The sequence below is a fragment of the Phyllobates terribilis genome, unplaced genomic scaffold, assembly GCF_046119375.1.
Source record: "Phyllobates terribilis strain yellow unplaced genomic scaffold, ASM4611937v1 Scaffold_13__5_contigs__length_258822181, whole genome shotgun sequence".
In the NCBI taxonomy this organism is placed as follows: domain Eukaryota; kingdom Metazoa; phylum Chordata; class Amphibia; order Anura; family Dendrobatidae; genus Phyllobates; species Phyllobates terribilis.
In genome coordinates, this window is record NW_027362773.1 from 110,682,746 (window position 1) to 110,706,718 (window position 23,973).

The following is a 23,973-nucleotide window of genomic DNA, read 5'->3' on the forward strand; positions in this document are numbered from 1 at the left end:
CGAACCGGACCGTCCCGTAGGTGGGTATTATAAAAGCTCTTTTTCTTGTCTTGCAGGTTATATCGGGGGCTTATATACAGCATTATAGAATGTTGTATATCAGGGCTGAAAAGGTGGTGGTCTTACCTCATATGATAAAAACCTGGTGAAATGTTTGCTGTAAGAACCTTAACAACCTATTGGCACCCTGCGATCATGTCACAAAGTGGCTGATTGGCGACAGTGGCTCACCCTCTGTCTAAGGCCACGGCCCTACTATCAGTATTTGGTCAGTATTCGGTCAGTATTTTTTCTCAGGAGTGGGAGCCACAACCAGGTGAGGAACAATCAGAGAAAAGGTATAATAGAAACAAATCACCAATTCTGCATTTATCACCCACTCTTGGTTTTGTCTCCCCCTCCTGAGAAAAAATACTGACCGAATACTGATAGTGGGGCTGTGGCCTTTACGTATGTGTTCGATCCATGTTTTTCATGCATACACATAATAGTTTAGTTGTTCATGGTTAATAAAAAAAAATTCAAGACATGGCCTCTGTGGATTTGAGTCATGAATCAAACTTTCCCATTCAAATCAACAAATCAATGAACAAATAAGCCATCCATGTGACATCTGCGTGCGGGTAAAAAAAAGAGACGCATTGGTTATCCATGCGGCGTCTGCTTGGTTAAGGGCGCTGGCAGCGGAGCAGGAGTGACGGTAAAGCCATCTCAGGGAAACGAAACAACCAGGAACCAACAAGATCTGTACCAGGGGACCAGAACAAAACCCAGAGACAACAGGAACAGACCCCAGGAAGGTAAAATTACGGTGGGATCTGGGCCCCCAATGTATTCAATGAGAAAGAGATTTTAGGTAAGTACAAAAATCCAATTTTCTCATCAATAATATTGGGAACACAGGGCAGTGGGACATAGAGTGGTCCCCGAGGGTGGGCAATATAAAAAATTAACAATAGGGACTAGTTAGCGCACAGCGACCCACAGCACCTACAACCCAAGCTGGCTTCAGCAAAGCTCTGGTGAGGATGGAAGTCTGGGCAGAAACTTTGAAGACCTGAGGAAAGAAAAACCTGTCCCCTGTAGATTGGAAGTGGAAGGAGGATCCCTAATTTTGGGATGTAACACAAGCAGCCCAAAACCACTAGAATAAGAAGATGTGAAGGCTGTCAGACCTCTCCAAAGGATCTCAGGGGTGACCCAATGCTTGTAAGAAGGAGACATGAGGGGGGAAAACCTGTCATAGGAACCCACAAAATCGTGGAGTGGGGCAGGGATGGGTAACATACACCTGATTTTGGGTTCTCGCCTTTGGTGGCATCGCATAACCGGGGGGAGACCGGCTCGCTGCTGCGGCAGCCGCCTTAGGGGAGAAATGACCATCGTAAAATAAGCACTCGCAGGGGAACAGTAGTGAGAAGTGCATGGTCAGGGGCAGATTACGAGTAGCCAGGGCCCCGGGACACGTCACATCATCCCCTTTGATAGATCAAGTGAGTAACACTCAGGTCCTCTGGAGCACATCTGCAGATTGAAAATGACAGATAGAAGCGTGCGACCAGAAAATTTTTCCCTTATGTAGAGCAGTATATACTGTATAACATAGCGCTATGTATAACAGAGCAGGGGAGGGGCCACATGAGAGACTGTGACTGTTGTTGAGGCCGAACCAATAGGCTGAAATCAATAGTGCTCAATATTAATATTAACAATTAATTATAGTTTTTTTATATTAATTGTATGACTTAATATTGAGAATTAACTATGCTGACATCCCCCTATATACAGTATGAGCCCACACATAGCCCTACATACAATATGAGCCCCCACATAGCCCCCTCAATCAACAACTAAAGTGATCAACCTATGGGGCCCTTATACTTGTGAACCATAACACACAAAAAAAAAACTTCAAAAATTCTTTATTTAGTTTAAAACCCCATATAGGGTACCTCATAGTGGCATTTTTATGGACATGGACTATCTTATATACAGTATATATACTTGTATACAGGGTGGGCCATTTATATGGATACACCTAAATGAAATGGAAATGGTTGGTGATATCAACTTCCTGTTTGTGGCACATTAGTATATGGGAGGGGGGAAAACTTTTCCAGATGGGTGGTGACCATGGCGGCCATTTTGAAGTTGGCCAATTTGGATCCAACTTTATTTTTTTCAATGGGAAGAGGGTAATGTGACACATCAAACTGATTGAGAATTTCATAAGAAAAACAATGGTGTGCTTGGTTTTAACGTAACTTTATTCTTTCATGAGTTTTTTTACACGTTTATGACCACTTATAAAATGTGTTCAAAGTGCTGCCCACTGTGTTGGATTGTCAATGCAACCCTCTTCTCCCACTCTTGACACACTGATAGCAACACCACAGAAGAAATGCTAGCACAGGCTTGCAGTATCTGTTGTTTCAGATGCTGCACATCTCGTATCCTCACAGCATAGACAATTGGCTACAGATGACCCCAAAGATAAAAGTCTAAGGGGGTCAGATCGGGAGACCTTGGTGGCCATTCAACTGGCCCACGACGACCAATCCACTTTCCAGGAAACTGTTCATGTAGGAATGCACGGACCTGACACCCATAATGTGGTGGTGCGCCATCTTGTTGGAAAAACTCAGGGAACGTGCCATCTTCAGTGCATAAAGAGGGCAACACATCATCATGTAGCAATTTCAGATATTCAGTGGCATTGAGGTTTCCATTGATGAAGAATGGCCCCACTATTTTTGTGCCCCATATACAGTTATATGTAAAAGTTTGGGCATCCTTATTAATCTTAAGCTTAATGTTTTATAAAAATTGGTGTTTTGCAACAGCTATTTCAGTTTGATATATGTAATAACTGTTGGACACAGTAATGTTTCTGGCTTGAAATGAGGTTTATTGTACTAACAGAAAATGTGCAATCTGCATTCAAACAAAATTTGACAGGTGCATAAGTATGGGCACCCTTATCATTTTCTTGTTTTAAATACTCCTACCTACTTTTTACTGACTTACTAAAGCACTTTTTTTGGTTTTGTAACCTCATTGAGCTTTGAACTTCATAGCCAGGTGTATGCAATCATGAGAAAAGCTACTTAAAGTGGCCACTTTCAAGTTGTTCTCCTGTTTGAATCTCCTCTGAAGAGTGGCATCATGGGCTCCTCAAAACAACTGTCAAATGATCTGAAAACAAAGATTATTCAACATAGTTGTTCAGGGGAAGGATACAAAAAGCTGTCTCAGAGATTTAACCTGTCAGTTTCCACTGTGAGGAACATAGTAAGGAAATGTAAGAACACAGGGACAGTTCTTGTTAAGGCCAGAAGTGGCAGGCCAAGAAAAACATCAGAAAGGCAGAGAAGAAGAATGGTGAGATCAGTCAAGGACAATCCTCAGACCACCTCCAGAGAGCTGCAGCATCAACTTGCTGCAGATGGTGTCACTGTGCATCAGTCAACTATACAACGCACTTTGCACAAGGAGAAGCTGTATGGGAGAGTGATGCGAAAGAAGCCGTTTCTGCAAGCACGCCACAAACAGAGTCGGCTGAGGTATGCAAAAGCACATTTGGAGAAGCCAATTTCTTTTTGGAAGAAGGTCCTGTGGACTGATGAAACCAAGATTGAGTTGTTTGGTCATACAAAAAGGCGTTATGCATGGCGGCAAAAAAAACACAGCATTCCAAGAAAAACACTTGCTACCCACAGTAAAATTTGGTGGAGGTTCCATCATGCTTTGGGGCTGTGTGGCCAATGCCGGCACCGGGAATCTTGTTAAAGTTGAGGGACGCATGGATTCCACTCAGTATCAGCAGATTCTTGACAATAATGTTCAAGAATCAGTGACAAAGTTGAAGTTACGCAGGGGATGGATCTTTCAGCAAGACAATGATCCAAAACACCGCTCCAAATCTACTCAGGCATTCATGCAGAGGAACAATTACAATGTTCTGGAATGGCCATCCCAGTCCCCAGACCTGAATATCATTTAACATCTGTGGGATTATTTGAAGAGGGCTGTCCATGCTCGGCGACCATCAAACTTAACTGAACTGGAATTGCTTTGTAAAAAGGAATGGTCAAAAATACCTTCATCCAGGATCCAGGAAATCATTAAAAGCTACAGGAAGAGACTAGAGGCTGTTATTTTTGCAAAAGGAGGATCTACTAAATATTAATGTCACTTTTCTGGTGAGGTGCCCATACTTATGCACCTGTCAAATTTTGTTTGAATGCAGATTGCACATTTTGTGTTAGTACAATAAACCTCATTTCAAGGCAGAAACATTACTGTGTCCAACAGTTATTACATATATCAAACTGAAATAGCTGTTGCAAAAACACCAATTTTTATAAAACATTAAGCTTAAGATTAATAGGGGTGCCCAAACTTTTTCATATAACTGTACCACACCATACCATCAAGATACGAGATGTGCAGCATCTGAAACAACGGATACTGGAAGCCTGTGCTAGCATTTCTTCTGCGGTGTTGCTATCAGTGTGTCAAGAGTGGGAGAAGAGGGTTGCATTGACAATCCAACACAATGGGCAGCACTTTGAACACACTTTATAAGTGGCCATAAACTTGTAAAAAACTCATGAAAGAATAAAGTTACGTTAAAACCAAGCATACCATTCTTTTTCTTATGAAATTCTCAATAAATTTGATGTGTCACATGACCCTCTTCCCATTGAAAAAAATAAAGTTGGATCCAAAATGGCCGACTTCAAAATGGCCGCCATTGTCACCACCCATCTGGAAAAGTTTCCCCCCCTCCCATATACTAATGTGCCAAAAACAGGAAGTTCATATCACCAACCATTCCCATTTTATTTAGGTGTATCCATATAAATGGCCCACCCTGTATATACATATATAGACCCTATATGACCTGAACAGTTGTGCACTTAGCTTAATGGCATCGTCTTCCGACGCATTTCCCCACCTATTTGGTCATTCAGGGGTTCATCAGGGAACTCCTCCAACCAGGACAAGAAAAGGAGACTATAAAATGTACTGCATATATTAATTTAAAAAAAAACACGTACCTTGCTCCTGTTCCTCTGGCGCTCTGCTCCGGTCTCTGAAGCTTCACTAGCACTTGTGGCGCGTACATGCTGGTGTGCGCCGGCTGATGACATAACTGCACTGGGACGTCTATCAGAGGCGATGGGAGCTCTCCTGGACCTGTGCTACTGTAGCATCGGTGTCTGTGCCTCCTGCTGGGCAGAGACGCCACCCCCCTCACCGCCGCGGTCCAGGTCAGGTGTCCTCCAGCACCCCTGCTGCTGTGGCACGCAGCTTCCCGGGCTCTGTGCTTAGGGCACGTGCGCGCGCGCTACCTCCCTCTTAAAGGGGCCGTGCGCACCGTCCAATAGAGTCCCCGGCCAATGGCCGGAGGACTGCCCCTATATTAGGCACCTCCTCCAATACGGAAGTGCCTGTGCAATGGTTGTTGTTCTGTGTGCTAACACTTGCTTCAGCCCCCAGGTTCCACTGCCCGCCAGTCCTGCCGCCAGTCTGCCTGCCACTTACCTGTTGTGCTCACCAGCCTGCTTACCTTGAAGCACCTGCCTGTTACCTGTTGTGCCCGCCAGCCTGCATTCCCGGAGCACCTATCTGCCGAACCAGCCTGCTTATCTACCCGGTCCACCCGTCAGCCTTACAGCCGTGCTCATCCGCTGTACCGGTCAGTTCCTGCCATCTGACCCGTGAGAGTCACCTGCTCTCACACAAGGTCGGTCCCAGAGTGGCACCTGGTCCCTCTGCTCGGTCCCTCCCTGGTTCACAGAGTCGATTGAGCCGCCGTGCGACCTTGGTCAGGCCGAGTCGGTACTTAGTCACCCCCCTCTGGCCCCTCCTTGCACCGCAGCACAGAGGTTCCACCACCCGGACCTCTAACAGCTACTATTCTGTATCGTCGGCAGCGGAGCTCCAGGAAAGCTCCCCGCCGGGATATGTGTCTATGGCGGCACGCAAAACATTATAATGAGGGCTATCTGGCCATGGGCCCCCCAGAGACTCGGGCCCCAGGCGGTAGCCAAGATTGCCCTCATTATAATCTGCCTATGTGCACAGTCTGTCTTCCCTGGGCTCACTGAAGGAAGGGGGAGGACATGCACACCACCTTAAAAAAAAGAAAAAAAGTGATAAATATAAAATGGCAAAAAGAAAAAAACTGCAGCAGACCTAAGAAGGTTTTGTCTAAACTAAAATTTGGCACACAAGAAGCGAGCCGTCATACTGATCCATCAAGTTTTTACTTTTTAAAAAATTCAAAATATTTTTAAGCTATTAAATTATTAAAAATATATATACAAGTTTGGTATCGCCGTAATTGTACCGACCTGGTGAATCACGTTGTCAGGTCATCACTACCACACAATGAACAAAAAACATTGGCAGATTTACACTTTTTTCACCATTTCTCCTCACTTATGTTTGTTTCCCTTCTTTCAGTACATATGAGGTAAAATGAATAGCGTCATTCAAGACTACAACTCGTCCCACATTAAAAAAAAAGCCCTTGTACGGCTATGGGAACGGAAGAATTAAAAAACAGTGATGACTCTCGGAAGAAGGCAGGGGGGAGAGTAAAAATTAAAGATGGCCATGTCCTTTATGGGCTAAACTGCTTCAGTTTTCTTTTGCAAGGAGCAAATGATTCGTTTAGATTTGCGGCACCAGCAGCCCCAGTCATTCTAAATCTTCTGCAGTAACGAAACACACGCTAACCACACTCTTACCACCAGGTGCCGCTAGCGAGTTCACACGTAAATAAAGATATAAAAAAGTGTATTATTACTATTTTAAACGAAGGCATAATATAAACTGTGAATGAAATTCAACGAAATATATCAGTCCGGCATGAATTTGATTGTAGGATAATTATTTTATTCGACGCATGCGCAGTGCTATACCCTTCACGTAATTCAAAATGGTGGTTGAAAGCCCCCTCGCCCTCCACTTTGTTCGCTCGGACTGTCCTCTATAAATGCCTGATCGTTGATAAAAAATATATATCTTACTGTGTAAAGAGCTGGTATGGAGATAAAAAAACAAAAACAACTAAAAACGTTTTCTTAGCGGTTGAGGCCATTTTAAGCTGCTTCGTTTTTCTATGGAAACGAATGTGCGTTTTGTTACTTTCAGGCAGTTGGAGAGGCCAGCGCTGAATGAACCCCCGGGAAGGGGGCGGAGTTAGTGAAGAATACACACGGAAGGGGCGGAGCCTGCAGTAAATACAGGAGGAAGAGGTGGAAGATCCAACATGGCGGAGGTGAGGTCTGCGGCTCTGTGTTGTGCGTACTTGTCCCTATTAATAGCAGGTTGAGGACAGCAGAAATATGAGAGCTGTATGAGTGTTATATATAAGGGGTACAGTGCCAGCTTATAACTGTATAGTCATGTATATACACTATATAGTGCCATATATACTGTGAGTGTGTGTATATATATATATATATATATATATATGTGTATGTATAATGTCCCACACAACTACATATTAGCAGTTTGAATGTACAGCTCCTCTGCAGACCTATGTGTTTCCATGGTAACCATCAATAAACAAACCCAGATCTCTCGGTCGTGCTGCTAAATATATATATGTGCACATAAGGGACACACATGAGGGACTATGACCACAGGATCAGACCATACTGGGTCCGTTACCGTGGAGACACATAGTTCTGCCTAGATGCTGTCGACACAATACGGTGTCTTTGAATAAAGATTGTTTGCAACTTTATTTTTTTATTTTTTTTTTAAATGCAGAAAAAAATGGCGGCCAAAGTGCTCCCAGCCTCTGTGACCGTACTGGAAAGTCATTCCCATTATTTGCTTATTTCAGGCGGAGATCGTTGAAGGTTGTCGACTTCCCGTCCTCCGCAAGAACCAGGACAATGAAGTGGAGTGGCGTAAGTGTTCCAGGCGGTTTATGATTAGCGCAAGGCACTTTATCAAACCAATTCTGGCGTTCTATCTCAGACAGCACTTGGAACGCGACCTTAGTTTTTTTTTTCTTTTGTTAAGGCGAGTTCACACACGGCAGATTTATTGCCATGCGCTTGCCACTAAAACATTCCTCTTTGGATGAATGAAACTGATTTTTAGTTTTCTATGAAAAATCCGTCACTTGTGTTTTTATCCTTAAAGGGGTTGTTCAGACTTGGGAGAAAAGGCTTCAGTTACTTTGACTGCTGACTCACTGACATGATTTTCATGTCATTTTCCGGTGCATGAAGGCAGTGACGTGACTTTTGAAGTTCGGCTTATTTTAATATCCGGTTTGACAATTGAAAAATTCACTTTAGAATATCTGTATCATCGCAACCTTATCCAGGCTTTCAAGATCTGTTTGTAAAGGGGTTGTCTTAAATAGGTAGAATTGTAAAGTGCTTGTAAAAATCCTCTGCTGCCTATGCTAGGTGGCTGGATGCCAGGCAAGGAGCTTGTAAGTGCTGCTCTGAAGTTGGAGAGAGCGTCAAAGAGCGCACAGTTTGAACCAGCAGTGTGACCAATGCTGCTGGTTGGAACTAACAAGTGTTAAGAAATATAGACTATGAGAAAGCCCCTTTTAACAATGAATACAGTTTATATTGGGAAACCTGGTGACAGATCTGCTTTAAAGGGAATCTGTCACCCCTTTGGAGTTATCAGCAGGACTATGGAGTCGATAAGCCAAACCTCCGACTCCTCAATTTCCATGACACCGACTCCACGACTCCGCTCCCTCATACACGGCTCATGTTTAAGTGATGAATTTACTGTAGCACAGATTAATCTCAGCTAAAAGTCTAGACCCTTAGATCAGGAATAGGACAGACATTTATAGGACATTTCATAACTTTCTCAAATTCTTATGAAAAAATATTCCCCACAAACTGCATTGAACTACTGTACCCAATTTATTATATATTTTAGGAGTCAGAGTTGGTCCATTTTATACCAACTCCACCAAAATAGGCTTCGCTTCCACAGCCCTGGTTATCAGGCATCTAATATGGGCATACAGGTTATAGAAATATAAATCTATACTTACCTGTATGGCCCATATGACAGGTTTGATTGCAGAGAAATCTCTTTTTATTCAATCCGTTTCTCTAGGCTTGGTGTCCGGGGGACGCCAAGAAATGCCCGCCTGTATGCTTAATTTAAATATCCCCCCCCCCCCCCCTCCCCTGTACGTAACAGGGCCCTGTGACATGCAGTCTGGGGCTGAACATCCCGCGCATGTGCCTATAGTTGAAGGCGCTTTTTTCCCCCCCCCTGCGCTATTTTACTTGTCTGCTCCAGTGCGCAGGTGATGGGAGTCACTGTGACTTCTGCTCCAGTGATCTCCGGCATGCGCAACAATGAGGTTTGATCCCCACTTCCTCCCGGATAGCAGGATGCAGGGGAGGGGGGGGGGAATATTTAAATTAAACATATAGGCGGGCGTTTCTTGGCGTACCCCGGACACCAAGCCTAGAAAAACAGATTGAATAAAAAGAGATTTCTCTGCAATCAAACCTCTGCTATGGCCATACAGGTATGTATGTATAGACTTACATTTCTATATCCTGTATGCCCATATTAGCGTTCTGATAACTCCAAAGGGGTGACAGATTCCCTTTTAAGGCTTTGTGTTTTAGTCGCCTTTCTATTGCGATTTTAACACTTTTTTTTTTTGCTTACTTTTTAAATACATAATGTCGTTTTAATCTGAATTGCTACAGTTTTGTGGGTTTTTTTTTGGCAATGTGATTTTTACACGTGAATTGTATTTCAATCCAAAAATGCAGCAATTCATGGGAAAAGGCAGGCAATTTTTATTTTCTTAAGAAGTACAAAAAAAATCTTGTTAAAATAGGGATTAATAAAAAAAAAAGCCTTGTGAAAATCCTATGTAGCAGCTGCTCCTATTCTGGGGGGACTAGGACATACAGTCAGTCCAGGGGGCACTTACAGCATTAGGGGCTCGTTCAGCAGGTGCAGGCGGACTCTATGAATGGTGCTGTAGAGACGCCGTGATAAATAAAAAGGAAAAATCTACCAGTAGAAAGGAAGGTCTATTCGACTGAGAGGGAGCACGGGATCAATTTCCTTTTTTTGTTTTTTCAGCACTGGCAGAAATCCTGAGCGTCAAAGACCTGACTGCAAAGAAGCTGTTCTATGTCCATTATATTGACTGTAAGTAGACATTGCTAAATAATTGATATGAATTAAAAAAAAAAAAGCCAATCACTATCCATCCTGCTACTAATATGCTTGGAAACATGGTTATACACCAACCTCTGACCATCTGATGTGTATGGGGACTGGCAGATGTCCAGAGGGGGGGGGGGGATTCGGCATGTCGGATATTAGTGTGGGTTGCTCAGATAAGCCGCCTCAAGGTATCTGGCAGTGGCTTTTTTCCCTTCTCCCCTTGCTCGTCATGTGTGTGGGTGCCTTCAGCCAATCGAGCGACTGGTTGCCATTAAGGAATATGGCCGCCTTTAAGACTCTTAAATCTTTCATTCTTCCTGTAGTCAATAAGCGACTGGATGAGTGGGTCACCTATGATCGCTTAGACTTGAAGAAGATTCAATTTCCAAAAAAAGAAGCCAAAACTCCAACAAAGAATGGTCTGTCTGGATCAAGGCCCAGCTCACCAGAGAGGGAAGTGGTAAGTAACCACCAGGGCTGGACGGACGACCGTTTCTGATGGGTCATTTCTTAAAGAGGTTGTCCACTACTTTTACATTGATGACCTATCTTTAGGCTAGGTCATCAATGTGTGATCTGCCGGGGTCCGACACCCCTGCTGATCAGCTGCTATCTGTGGTGGCCACTAGCCGGAAGTAATCACTTGCCAAGCTGCTCCGTCTACTTGTAGTGACCTTGGCTTGGTACTGCACAAACTCCTCTTATTCAAATCAATAGAAGGTGGATGTGTAGTACCCTGTGGCAGCCACTATCAGAAGACGGAGCAGCTCGGCAAGTGATCACTTCCGGCCAGTCTACGGTAGCGCTGATTGCTGCTGTTAAAATACAGATGCCAGGTGTGTAATACAGCTGGCATCTGCCTGTGTAGAACGTGCTCAGCTCCTGAGCCCGCTCCAAACACCCTCACACACTCCATGACCTAATAGTGTGTCATGAAGCATTAGGAGGTTAAAGAGTCCAGTGTGGTGTAAGAAATACTGAAACCCTGTACTCACCTAGTGAACCAGTGCCGCTCCTCCACACTTGGTACTGTGTCTTGCACCATCCAACTGGTAGCATCACGTGACTGCTGCAGGCAATCAGTGGCCATTAATCAGATGGAGCCTTCACATTCTGTCCGAACCCGAAATGAGATATTTCTTCCTTTTCGGATGGAACGTGAAGGTTTAGGCTGAAGAGTGGCCACTGATTTTTTTTTTTTTTTTGCAGTGCTCTCGTGATGCCCCCACCTGATGTTGAGTCCACCAGTGGAAGAAGCGGCGCCAGTTCAGTAGATGAGTGATAGTTTTTTTTTCATTTGTTACGTCAAACCATCCTGCACCAATTAAAATTAACTTTTAAAGTCGTGGACAACTCATTTAATGAAACTCAGAAATACTTTTTTTTCTCCAAAATATTGTCATATGTCCATGAGGTATGTTTGGTATTGAAGCTGATCACTATATCATACAGACCATGGAAAAGTAGAGGCTGATTTTTTTATTTTTTTTGTTATAGAAAAAGCAGCCATGTTTTTTTTGTCATACAACTCCTCTGAGGATGGAAAAGTAAAGCAGAATATATTTTACCTGCCTCCTTTTATAGAGGGGAAGTTGTGGCTGTCCAGCGCCTAGTACCATAACAGTAGATTACTTTTATATGAATGGATTGAGTTTTATAAAAGCTTTATCTTTGTAGAACAACAAGTTATGGGACTTATTCATATACTTTGTCTTTCACATGACATGATCAGGACGGGTTTTCGGCTTCTGGATGTAAACAAGAAGTTCTCCTATCACTGACAGCCAGCAGAGATCTCGAAACGGTGAGGACCTGAAACTCTGTGTATCAGAAAACCGCACATCATTTCATTATACAGTGATTAAAGGGGTTGTCTGGTGAACATAAGTTATCAGCTATGCACAGGATAGGTGATAACTTATAGATCAGTTGTGTCCTATCACTGGAACCGGCATCGATTGGCAAAACGGGGCACTTTTATTTCCTTTGTATGAATTGGCCGTGCACATTGTCGACCGCCTCTCCGTTTAACCCCTGTAGGTCAACTTTTTCTGGCATCCCCATAGGGAATGAATGGAGCAGCAGTCGAGCATGCTCACTTCCACTCTATAAAAGTTCCCCATCATTCCGATCAATGCTGGTCCCAGCAGTCAGACCCCCGCCAATCAGTACAACCCCTTAAAGCTTTATTTCCATCCAACCCGACAATCACCAGTGTAATTTTTGGTTTGCAGTTTATCGATATTTACTCTAATGGTCAGTTTAACCCCCTTACATGTCGCATTCAGCATGGACCCCGCTCCTTCGGGTCTATCCGAGGAGCACAATGTGATCACGGAGTATGCTCGATATCATACTGTCTGCAGATGGGGCAGGTGGATTGACGCAGCTGATTCCTTTCATGTATCCGTAGCATTTAGTATCTTTCTTCCCGGTGTGTCTGGTTGCCCCCCTGACTGCCGCATCAGTATTGCCTATAACGCAGATGAGTTGCGCAACCCAATGACACAGGCAGATTCTAACTTTATTTCTGTCCCTGACACAATGAAATGCACTAAGTGTCTCTCCCATGCCACGTAGTAATAGTAAGGTACAAGCCATACATCTGACCCTCCCACACCCGTGGGTAGGGGGTTATAAGCCTGTGTCATTCCTTTTCCACAGAGGAAGATTCCTGAACTCATTCTACCTCCAGCTGCAGCCCCTGCGGGAGGAGGAAAATCTCTCCCTGTTCCAGTAAGACTTTGTCTCCCATACTTCCATTCATGTCTGTCGCCCCTGGCTTCAGTATTCTCCATGCAGCCTATTTTGCCATAATACTTTTTTTTTTCATTACATCTTTGCATGTCACATTACCTTTTCTAGCAGAAGCGGAAAGTAGAAGTCGTGTCACCAGCAACACCAGTTCCACCAGCACCTGAAACCACACAAGCCTCTGTATTCCCACAGGTAAAGCACTTAGGAGAAAGGTAGCATTGAGGTTTGCTTGTTAAAGGGGTATTCTCAAGTTTGAAAGTTTTCTCCTCTCCGTGGAGTAGGAGATAACTTCCAAATCGCTGGGGGTCCGTCCACTGATCCCAAGAATCAGATCTCTGGAGAGCCATGGCTTAATCATGCGCACTGCCACTCCATTCATTCTTAAAGGGACTGGTGGAGATAGTCTGCTCTTCGGCCCTCCCATATATCCAGCAGTCCCTTTTAAGTATGAATGGAGTGGCATTTGGCATGAACAACCACACTCCATCCAGCCTGTGCTTTTCAGACCCCCAGCAATCTTATCCCATGGGCCAAAGTTAACTTTCAAACTTGAGAATACTACTTTAACATAGCATTTTTGTTTCGCTCTACTGTAGAATGGAGCGGCCCGCCGGCCAAGTGCACCCGCCGTACCTCCGGGACGCAAACGGAAATCTAACTGCCTGAGTGCAGATGAGGTGAGGGCTATGTGTGGATAAAACCACTATCATACAAGCCTTGTTATAAGGGGGCATGTCTGAAAAGTGCAATCTTTAACTTTTGTCTTGGCTATGTTCAGGATTCCCAAGACAGCTCTGATGGCATTCCTTCTGCACCTCGGATGACAGGTAGCTTGGTGTCTGACCGGAGCCACGACGACATCATTACTCGCATGAAGAACATAGAGTGCATTGAACTGGGACGTCACCGGCTTAAGCCTTGGTACTTTTCACCGTACCCACAAGAGTTGACTGTGTTACCCGTACTTTATTTATGCGAATTCTGCCTGAAGTATCTAAAGAGTCTAAAGTGTCTGCAAAGACACCTGGTACGTAAGACGCCGCAAATAAGTGATGTTCTTCTGGTGAAGACTGCCAGAATAACAGTTACGTTTTTATTTCTCTATTCTTCACAGACTAAATGTAACTTGCGACATCCCCCCGGAAATGAAATCTACAGAAAGGGGACTATATCTTTCTTTGAAATAGATGGACGCAAAAATAAGGTACTCAAGCTCTTAAGTGTTAAAGTTAGAAAACTACCATAGAGATTATCACGCCTGCATCATTATTGACATTAGGGGTTATACCAAGTATAAGTAGTATAGGATATGGAGATAACGTTCTGGGGGTCTAACCAATGGTATCTCCACAAGCATGGTAATTTATCCCCTATACTCTCCAGAACTTAAAGGGAACCTGTTGCTTAAAAAAAGTGCAGATATAGTGGTAATCTGGAAGTAACGTTTAAATAATTTCTGGCAGGTTTATTGGAGCAGCAGCTATAGGCAGAAAATTACGTTCTATTCGCCCTGCAGCCGCTTGTTTCCAGTCATCAGGGAGCTGGATACAGTCACCGCTGAGTATTAAGTGAGCACGCCTGTAATGACTCCCCCAGCACTTGGTGTAACAGCCAACTCTTGTCAGTGTGCAGGGACGTTATTACCGCACGCTCACAGTGTAGTGACTACTTCCTGCACCGCCGCGATGACTGGAAGGAGAGTATAACTTCATTTTTTCCCTGTAGTCACTGTTCCATAATGTAGGCAGAGATGATATAGACGCTATATATCTGCAGATTACCCCAAACACTTCTACCAAAGTTGGGTCCGAACTTCCAGCTTCTGGGATCATAGCATGCGGAGCCGGTTCCCTCATTCCTCTGTGGCCGCTGTCACTTGCTACACTTCTGTGTGTATGAGCGGCATCAGCAGGAAGGAGAATGCGCCCGGCCCTGTGTACAAAATCAAACGCTTTTAGTAAACCCGACCCATTGTTTGCTTATCATGGGCTACATTCATGTATTGATATTTTTTTTTTTCTCTTTCACTTTTTTTTGTCATTGACATGTCTCACGTGTATTTTTTTCCAGAGTTACTCTCAGAATCTCTGCCTTTTGGCAAAATGCTTTTTGGACCACAAGACACTATACTATGACACCGATCCCTTTCTCTTTTACATTATGACCGAGTATGACTCCAAGGGCTTTCACATTGTTGGCTACTTTTCCAAGGTGGGTTGCTGTTGTATAAATGGACAGGCCTGACTGATTTTAACCCCTTAACAACATCTGACGTACTAATACGCGTCTGTGCCCTGGGACTTAAGAGCCAGACTTGTATTAGTACGTCATCGCGATCGCGCGCGCACACAGGCTGTGCGGGCGCGATCGCCGCCGGGTGTCAGCTGATTGTCACAGCTGACACCCGGTACTATGTGCAGGGAGCGGTCCTGCACCGCTCCCAGCACATTAACCCCTGCGATGCTGCGATCGAAGTCGATCGCGGCATTGCGGGGGCAAGGGGAGGTGATCGCCGATACTCACCTCCTCTTCCGGCTTCCAGCGCAGTCTGCAAAGGCTTCCCGGGTGTTGCCATGACGACCCGATGTCGTCATGACAACATCCGGGTCACCAGACAGCAGGAAGATTGTTTGGACATGCGCAGTGCATCTCCAAACAATCTTCACACTGCACCGCTGACAGCCTGCATGGCATAGGGATAGTGCTCCATTCCTATGCCATGCAGGCGATCAGAGAAAAAAAAGTGAAAGTCCCAGAGTGGGACAAAGTAATAAAGTGTATAAACTGTCTGAAAGTGGAAAAAAAAAAAATAAATAAAATTGCAAAAATATAAAAAAAATAATCCACCAAAAATAAAAATATAATGTACCCATCAATAAATATTATTACAAAAAAAACAATAAAAGTACACATATTTGGTATCACCGCGTCCGGAACAACCTGACCTAAAAAACTGTCCCACTAGTTAACCCCTTCAGTGAACACGGTAAAAAAAAAAAAAAAAAAACCGAAGCAAAAAACAATGCTTTATCACCATACCGCCAAACAAAAAGTGGAATAACACGCGATCAAAAAGACGCATATAAATAAAAATGGTACCGCTGAAAACGTCATCTCGTCCCGCAAAAAACAAGCCGCCATACAGCTCCATCAGCCGAAAAATAAAAAAGTTATAGCTCTCAGAATAAAGCTATGCTAAAAAATATTTTTTTCTATAAAATAGCTTTTATTGTGTATAAGCGCCAAAACATAGAAAAATGATACAAATGTGGTACTGCTGTAAACGTACTGACCCGAAGAATAAAGCTACCTCATCAATTTTACCACACGCGGAACAGAATAAAAAGAAAAACAATTCCTGAATTGTTGGTTTTTGTTTATTCTGCCTCCCAAAAATCGGAATAGAAAGCGATCAAAAAATGTCACGTGCCTGAAAATGGCACCAATAACAACGTCAAGTCATCCCGCAAAAAACGAGCCGTCACATGACTGTCTGCCAAAATCTGGAAAAATTATAGCTCTCAAAATATGGCGATGCAAAAACTAGATTTTACAAAAAATGCGTCTTTTAGTGTGTGACAGCTGTCAGTCATAAAAACCCCATATGATTCTGGCATTGCTGTAATCACACCGACCCGAAGAATAAAGTCGTCTAATCACTTATACCGCACAAGGAACGGCGTCAAAAATAAACTCTTGGGTTAGGATTGGGCTAGGGTTAGGACTGGGTTTGGGGCTAGGGTTGTGCTGGGGCTAGGGTTGTGCTGGGGCTAGGGTTGTGCTAGGGTTAGGGCTGGGGTTGGGATTTTTTTCAAAAGTAAGAAAAAAAGATGACGATATGGCGACTAGTGTTGAGCACAAGTGCTCGCTACTTGAGTTTGCATCGGGTGCTCTGGTATGCATTGAGTATCGTGGGTATTTGAGTGACATGCTCGAGTCTCTGCCCCATATGCTTCGCAGCCAAAAAGCTTTACGGGGATTGCCTGCCATGCACGAGCGATCCCCGCATGTTTTTTTTTGGGTGTCTAATAACCGTGAAACATGCGGAGCAGGGACTCGAGCATGTCACTCGAGCACACGCTGTACATGGTGCATACCTGAGTACCCGATGCAAACTCAAGTAGCGAGCACTTGCGCTCAAGAATAATGACAACTTATTCAATATGATGACCTAATGTAAACAAATTCTGTGCCGTACCTCTGGGTTCAAAATGTTCACTATACACCTTAATAAAATCCTTGAGGGGTATAGTTTCCAAAATGGGGACACTTGTGGGGGAGCTCCACTGTTTAGGCACATCACGGGCTCTCCAAACGCGACATGGTGTCCGCTAACGAATTGAATGGAAAATCGGCTCAAATTGTTAGCGGACGCCATGTTGCGTTTGGAGAGCCCCTGTGTGCCCAAACTTTGGAGCTCCCCCACAAGTGACCCCATTTTGGAAACTAGACCCCCCAAGGCACCTATCTAGATTCATAGTGAGCACTTGGAACCCCAGGTGCTTCACAAATTGATTCATAAAAATGAAAAAGTGTTTATTTTTTTCACTTTTTCATTTTTACGAATCAATTTGTGAAGCACCTGGGGGTTCCAAGTGCTCACTATGCATCTAGATAGGTGCCTTGGGGGGTCTAGTTTCCAAAATGGGGTCACTTGTGGGGGAGCTCTAAAGTTTGGGCACACAGGGGCTCTCCAAACACAACATGGCGTCCGCTAATTATTCAAGCAAATTTTACAATCAAAAAGTCAAATGGCGCTCCTTCCCTTCCGAGCCCTGCCGTGCGCCCAAACAGTGTTTTTTCCCCAAATATTGGGTATCTGCGTGCCCAGGGGAAATTGCACAACAAATTTTGGGGTCCATTTTTTCTTGTTACCCCTGTGAAAATAAAAAAAATTGGGTCTAAAGTAACATTTTTGTGAAAAAAGTTAAATGTTCATTTTTTTCTTCCACATTCAAAAAATTCCTGTGAAGCACCTGAAGGGTTAATAAAGTTCTTGAATGTGGTTTTGAGCACCTTGAGGAGTGCAGTTTTTAGAATGGTGTCACTTTTGGGTATTTTCTGTCATAAAGACCTCTCAAAGTGACTTCAAATGTGATGTGGTCCCTAAAAAAATGGTTTTGTAAATTTTGTTGGAAAAATGAGAAATCGCTGGTCAACTTTTAACCCTTATAGCTCCCTAACAAAAAAAAATTTTGGTTCCAAAATTGTGCTGATGTAAAGTAGACATGTGGGAAATGTTATTTATTAACTATTTTGTGTGACATATCTCTCTGATTTCAGGGCTTAAAAATTCAAATTTTGAAAATTGCAAAATTTTCGCCAAATTTCCGTTTTTTTCACAAATAAACGCAAGTGATATCGAAGAAATGTTTCCACAATCATGAAGTACAATATGTCACGAAAAAACAGTCTCAGAATCAGGGGGATCCGTTGAAGCGTTCCAGAGTAATTACCTCATAAAGTGACAGTGGTCAGAATTGTAAAAATTGGCCTGGTCATTAACGTGCAAACCACCCTCGGGGCTTAAGGGGTTAAGTCTTGATTTTAGATGAAGCTTTTTATTATCTATTTGCGTTATTTCTTTTACCTTGGGTTTCCGTTTCCTTTTGACATCTAGAGTAGTGTGGTTTACAATTTCTTCCAGTAAAAGGAGGAGAAAGAAAGACAGACAGTAACCTAACAAACCCATTGTAGCCCAGTTGGATCTATTGTAATATAAAGCTAGGTCCAGAAATATTTGGACAGTGACCCAAGTTTTGACATTTTAGCTGTTTACCAAAACATATTCAAGATACAGTTATATAATCAATATGGGCATAAAGTGTGGACTCTTAGCTTTAATTTGAGGGTATTCACATCCTAATTGGAGGAAGGGTTTAGGAATTACTGCTCTTTAATATGTGGCTGCCTCTTTTTTAACTGGACCAAAATAATTGGACAGCTCTTTAATGGACTTCATGGGCTATTCTCTCGTTAATCCATCATAAACTAAGCATATAGAAGGCCTAGAGCTGATTCCAGGTGTGGCATTTTCTTTTGGAAGCTGTTGCTGTGAACCCACAACATTCTTTCAAATGTGCTGTTACCTCATTAGGCTGAAAAAAAAAAAGAAATCAAACAGAGAGAAAGCAAAAATGTCAGAAGAGACCAAGTCAATTGTTTGGATACACTTTGCAAAAAAAAAAAAAAACGCACTGGTGAGCTTGGGAACTCCAAAAAGGCCTGGACGTTCACAGAAGACAACAGTGGTGGATAATGGCAGAATCCTTTCCATGGTGAAGAAAAAACATTTCGCAACATCCACCCAAGTGAAGAACACTCTCCAGGAAGTAGGTGTCTCAGTATCTAAGTCTACCATAGTGAGAAGACTTCATGAGAGCAAATACAGAGGGTTCAACACAAGGTGTAAACCATTCATCAGCCTTAAAAATAGACAGGCCAGATTAGACTTTGCCAAAAAAAACATCTAAATATGCCACCCAGTTCTTACAAAGCAAAACTAAGATCAACCTGTACCAGAATGATGGGATGAGGAACTTCTGGAGAAGGCTTGGAATAGCTCATGATCCAAAGCACAGCACATCTTCTGTAACATGGTGGAGGCGGTGTGACGGCGGGGGCATCCATGGCTTCCAATGGTACTGGGTCACTAGTGTTTATTGATGATGTGACTGAAGACAGAAGGAGCCGGATGAATTCTGAAGAGTACAGGGCGATACTTTCTGCTCAGATGCACCCAAATACAGCAAGGTTGATCGAACGTTTCACAGGACAGATGGACAATGACCCAAAACATACAGCGAAAGCGAAGAAGTGGAATATTGTGCAATGGCCGATTCATCACCAGATCTCAGCCTCATCGAGCCGCACTTCACATGATCAAGAAAAAACGTAAGGCAGAAAGACCCACAAATAAGCAACAGCTGAAGTCACTGCATTAAAAGCTGCAAAGCCTCACAAAGGAGGAAACCAGCGTTTGCTTCCAGACTTCAGGCCGTCATTGCTGCAAGGGATTCTCTACAATGTATTAAAATGAATGTCTTATTTATGATAAAGTTAATTTGTCCAATTACTTTTGAGCCCCTGAAATGAGGAGGCTTTGTAGAAAAATGGTTGCAATTCCTAAACGTTTTATATTTATGTTCAACTCCTTTAATTAAACGTGAAAGTCTCCACTTCAACAAAAATAGTGGAATGCAGAGCCCAAATCGCAAAGATCCGGTCACTGTCCAAATATGTCTGGACCGAACTGTATATAAAAAAAAAACTGATCTGTCCTGGTTCCTGTTTAAAAAAAAAAATATGTCAGGATAAGCAGAAGTTTAAGGCCTTGTTCAGACTGACTTTTGGTGATCATTGCAGACCAGTTATTAGTCTTTGATTTTTAATTCTACTACCTGATCCTGGCCTGATAGAAAGTAATAGTCTTAGCACAGAATAAGATTTCTTCACTTGCCAGTCTTTGCCCATCGCTTTTTTTGCCAGTGCAATAAGACTTTGCTGGGATATGTCAATGTGTGTGATGAGACCACCGCTTTAAGTGGGAACCTTTTCTTTAAAAAATGTAAATCTAGTTGTGGTTGGGTGTAGAAATGAGCAAGAAAATGAGTAGGACCCTTCATGACAGCCAGTCGAAGGCCATGCAAATGTCCCCGGCTGGCACTCGAATGCCAGCATCCTGGGCCCCTGCGACGCCATGACCTTGGACTGGCTGTCAAGGAATACCGTCGTGAATGCTGGATCATGGTCCTGTGAATCTTTTTGCTAATTTCTAAGCTGGAGATCTTGTCTCCCGTGTAGACCTAGCTTTGCAAGAGGAGAGGCGCTCCTGATCGGACGGTCGTGTGGTAAATTTACTCAATGAACATTGATCTAAGGGGTAAGGTTTCTCCTTGTGGAGAGTGACATGGCAGGTCTGGCATACCAGTATCGGGAGACTTAAACGCCTTGCATGCTCCTCTGGGAAATTAAATATGCAAATTGTCTCTTCAGAGTGGAAGAGGACCTGAACTCTAGCGCCACCTATTAAAAGTAGCAATCCTAAAAGTCCTTATCGACCCTTTAATGGAGCCTTGAAATATGACTTAGAATAAAAGCCAAATCAGAATCTCAATTTGCAGACCGTGTTTCAGGGTATTGCCCCTCGTCAGTGCAAAGTATGAGATCTGATTTGGCTAGGTTAGAGGCTAAGATTAGGATCTAAGGGGTAACCTTTCTCCTTGTGGAGAGTGACAAGCCAGTATGAGGAGACTTAAATACCGTGCTTGCTCCTCTGGGAAATTAAATATGCAAATTGTCTCTTCAGAGAGGAAGAGGACTTTATTAAATCCTCTTCCTTTCTGTAGAGACAATTTGCATTACTCAATGAACACTTAATCCCATTTTCTACTTTCCAGCTCTTCCAATAAAAAAAGATGTAGAATAATTACACATTTGATCTCGGTGTGCAGGAGAAGGAGTCAACGGAGGATTACAATGTCGCTTGTATCCTGACGCTACCACCTTATCAGAGAAGAGGATATGGAAAACTTCTGATTGAGTTCAGTAAGTCAGCATTTAAGATGTTTCGGTTTCCAACATTCAACTTCTCTCCGATTCCCTCATGTTCCTTACTTCTGTTATCACTGATTTAGGTTATGAATTATCTAAAGTAGAGGGGAAGACTGGGACTCCTGAAAAGCCGCTGTCTGACTTGGGCCTCCTCTCCTACCGCAGTTATTGGTCACAAACCATTTTAGAGATTCTAATGGAGCTGAAGACTGAAACCGGGGAGAGGCCGCAGATAACGATCAAGTAAGATATAATACACTTTGGTAGGAAAGGTATTAAAGAAGACGATGAACGATGTTAAGCCGCACTCATACTTGTAGTTTGGACATTACAGTTCCTTATTTAGGATCAGAAAAAAATGGAATTAATGCCCAAAACGGATCCAGTACAGAACTGATTATTATGGGGTCTGACATAACTTTTCTTTTCCAATTAAAAAAAACAAACTATGCATGATATTTTTTTTTTCTTAGTTCTAAAACTGGGCACATACCAGATTGACCCCATAATAGTGAGCAGACCCCCTCCTCTTTTGTTTGTATCAGTTATGTAAAGGATCAATTTTATTATTTTTTTTTTTTAGCAGGGATATCCAGAGTGAAAGTGTTAACATAGCCTTAAAATGTCAGTGTTGTGTATTTGTAATGGGTCACAGTAATAATATAGTCTTCGAATATAGTGCCTCACTTTAGGTTACAAATGTACTTATACAAAGTTTTATCTGTGCAGTGAAATCAGTGAGATCACCAGTATTAAAAAGGAAGATGTCATCTCCACATTGCAGTATCTGAACCTCATCAACTACTACAAGGTAACTATCACAGACAGGGATTGCCCAGGCTTGACAGAACAATCTACAGACTCCTGAATCAGGATGGCATGCAGTATGCACACTATCAGGATTCCCTGGCATTGCTGTGCAATCGGGTGGTCTTGTGCCAGCAAGTATACTATTTGCATACTCATGGTCACAGGCCGACTAGACGTTATCTGGCTTCTCTTAATGCACTTCTGTTAGAGAGGCAGAGCACGTCTAGATGGCATGTGTCTTAAAGTATGCAAATCGCATTTATGCGGTCACGTGACGGCCCGCTTTCACTAGGGAATCCTGTGCACACTATACACCAGCCCGATTCAGAAGTCTGCTGACACTGAGTGACTGCAGAAATTTTTGTCAAGCCTGGACTCCTTTAATCAATTGTCCATATTGGAAAACTGCTTTCTATCTATATTAGGACACATGGAGGTAATAAATGGGTGTTCTGTTCAGGACAAAGTAGGGATATTTTCACATTTATGCATTGATTTTAATAGGCCCATGCCGTACTTTACTAGGTGGTTTGGCTGGAATCCTATATTCTCCTTGAGACTCGGCCGCTCAAAACCTTCAAAATTTACTTGTCTGGAGGAAAAAAATGATATGATTTTTTTTTTTAAGTAACACAGACCTTCTGATATACCCATATGATATATATTTTTTTTTTTCCAGGGCCAGTATATCCTGACACTCTCTGAAGACATTGTTGAAGGTCATGAAAGAGCCATGCTGAAAAGGATTTTGAGGATAGATTCCAAATGCCTGCACTTCACACCGAAGGACTGGAGCAAGCGAGGGAAGTGGTGACAGAAGACGGGCAAGGCTCCAGTGAGCTGTGATGTAAAACTGTGCTGAGCCGGATGGACACAAGTGCATTCAAGAGACGACCACTTCTGAATGTCCGCTTCTCAAGTTTGAGCATCTTTTTGAACTATGAACATTTTTGTATTTCTTGGAAGCTGCAGAATTTATTATAAAGTAGTGGCTCAGTACAGGATAGGACCAATGCTGATAAATGTGTGCGGCGGACAGTGAATGGAGGAGCGCAGAGAGATGGACAGAGGAAACCCTACTGCCAAAGCACAATTATAAGCTGATGGATGATCTGACCACGTTGTAAGCAGAGCTCGTATCTTGCAACTGTTAATTGTCTAATGTGTCTTCTGGCAGCCCTAGGTAATAGACAAGAACATAGCTGGAAGGAATCGACAAGTTACATGCAAGGGTTAGCTTATGACTCGGCTTGTAAGGTGCTGATCTGAGACATGAGACAGCCCCATGGGTGAACATTTCAAGAGTATAATTGCCAAAAAAAAAGTCTGTTCTGGTGATCAACTATTTCTGCCGCAGTTCAGGGAAATGTTTTGCAGCAGACTGGACTCAAGAAATCTGTATAAAATGTACATAGACACGTGGTGTTTCATAGCAGATGTAAAAAGTGTTTTCATAAGAGGCTAGGAGTCTTTCCACCTATTTATTATTTTCTAGGCTCTGTGTTTGATTTATTCACTGATGGCATTGCCGTTTTTCCCTCCCATTTAGTGCACTACTGGTTCTTAATAAAATGGCAATGCATTATTTGTACTTTTGAGGTTTCAGGAACCTGGTTTAGTTTTATTCCAGTATATGATGGAGGTGGT

The 23,973-nt window shown here is 43.0% G+C and overlaps 1 protein-coding gene across 5 annotated transcripts in view; it reads left to right on the forward strand.

The window, feature by feature from the left end:
* Positions 1 to 23,917, forward strand: part of KAT5 (lysine acetyltransferase 5) — a 45,592-nt gene extending 21,675 nt beyond the window's left edge. The window contains exons 1-15 of one of the 5 annotated variants that reach the window (XM_073658406.1): positions 7,168 to 7,294; positions 7,868 to 7,934; positions 10,120 to 10,188; positions 10,530 to 10,666; positions 11,939 to 12,010; positions 12,871 to 12,942; positions 13,072 to 13,155; positions 13,560 to 13,640; positions 13,742 to 13,990; positions 14,078 to 14,167; positions 15,034 to 15,174; positions 21,417 to 21,510; positions 21,600 to 21,759; positions 22,246 to 22,327; positions 23,006 to 23,917. In XM_073658406.1, coding sequence (XP_073514507.1) covers positions 7,286 to 7,294; positions 7,868 to 7,934; positions 10,120 to 10,188; positions 10,530 to 10,666; positions 11,939 to 12,010; positions 12,871 to 12,942; positions 13,072 to 13,155; positions 13,560 to 13,640; positions 13,742 to 13,990; positions 14,078 to 14,167; positions 15,034 to 15,174; positions 21,417 to 21,510; positions 21,600 to 21,759; positions 22,246 to 22,327; positions 23,006 to 23,140 — 1,542 coding nt within the window. In that variant the 5' untranslated portion in view covers positions 7,168 to 7,285 and the 3' untranslated portion in view covers positions 23,141 to 23,917. Of the gene's footprint in view, positions 1 to 7,167; positions 7,295 to 7,791; positions 7,935 to 10,119; positions 10,189 to 10,529; positions 10,667 to 11,938; positions 12,011 to 12,870; positions 12,943 to 13,071; positions 13,156 to 13,559; positions 13,641 to 13,741; positions 13,991 to 14,077; positions 14,168 to 15,033; positions 15,175 to 21,416; positions 21,511 to 21,599; positions 21,760 to 22,245; positions 22,328 to 23,005 lie in introns of those variants that run through there. The other 4 variants (XM_073658407.1, XM_073658408.1, XM_073658410.1 and 1 more) reach the window with 4 other exon arrangements.
* The last annotated feature ends 56 nt before the right edge of the window (positions 23,918 to 23,973 follow it).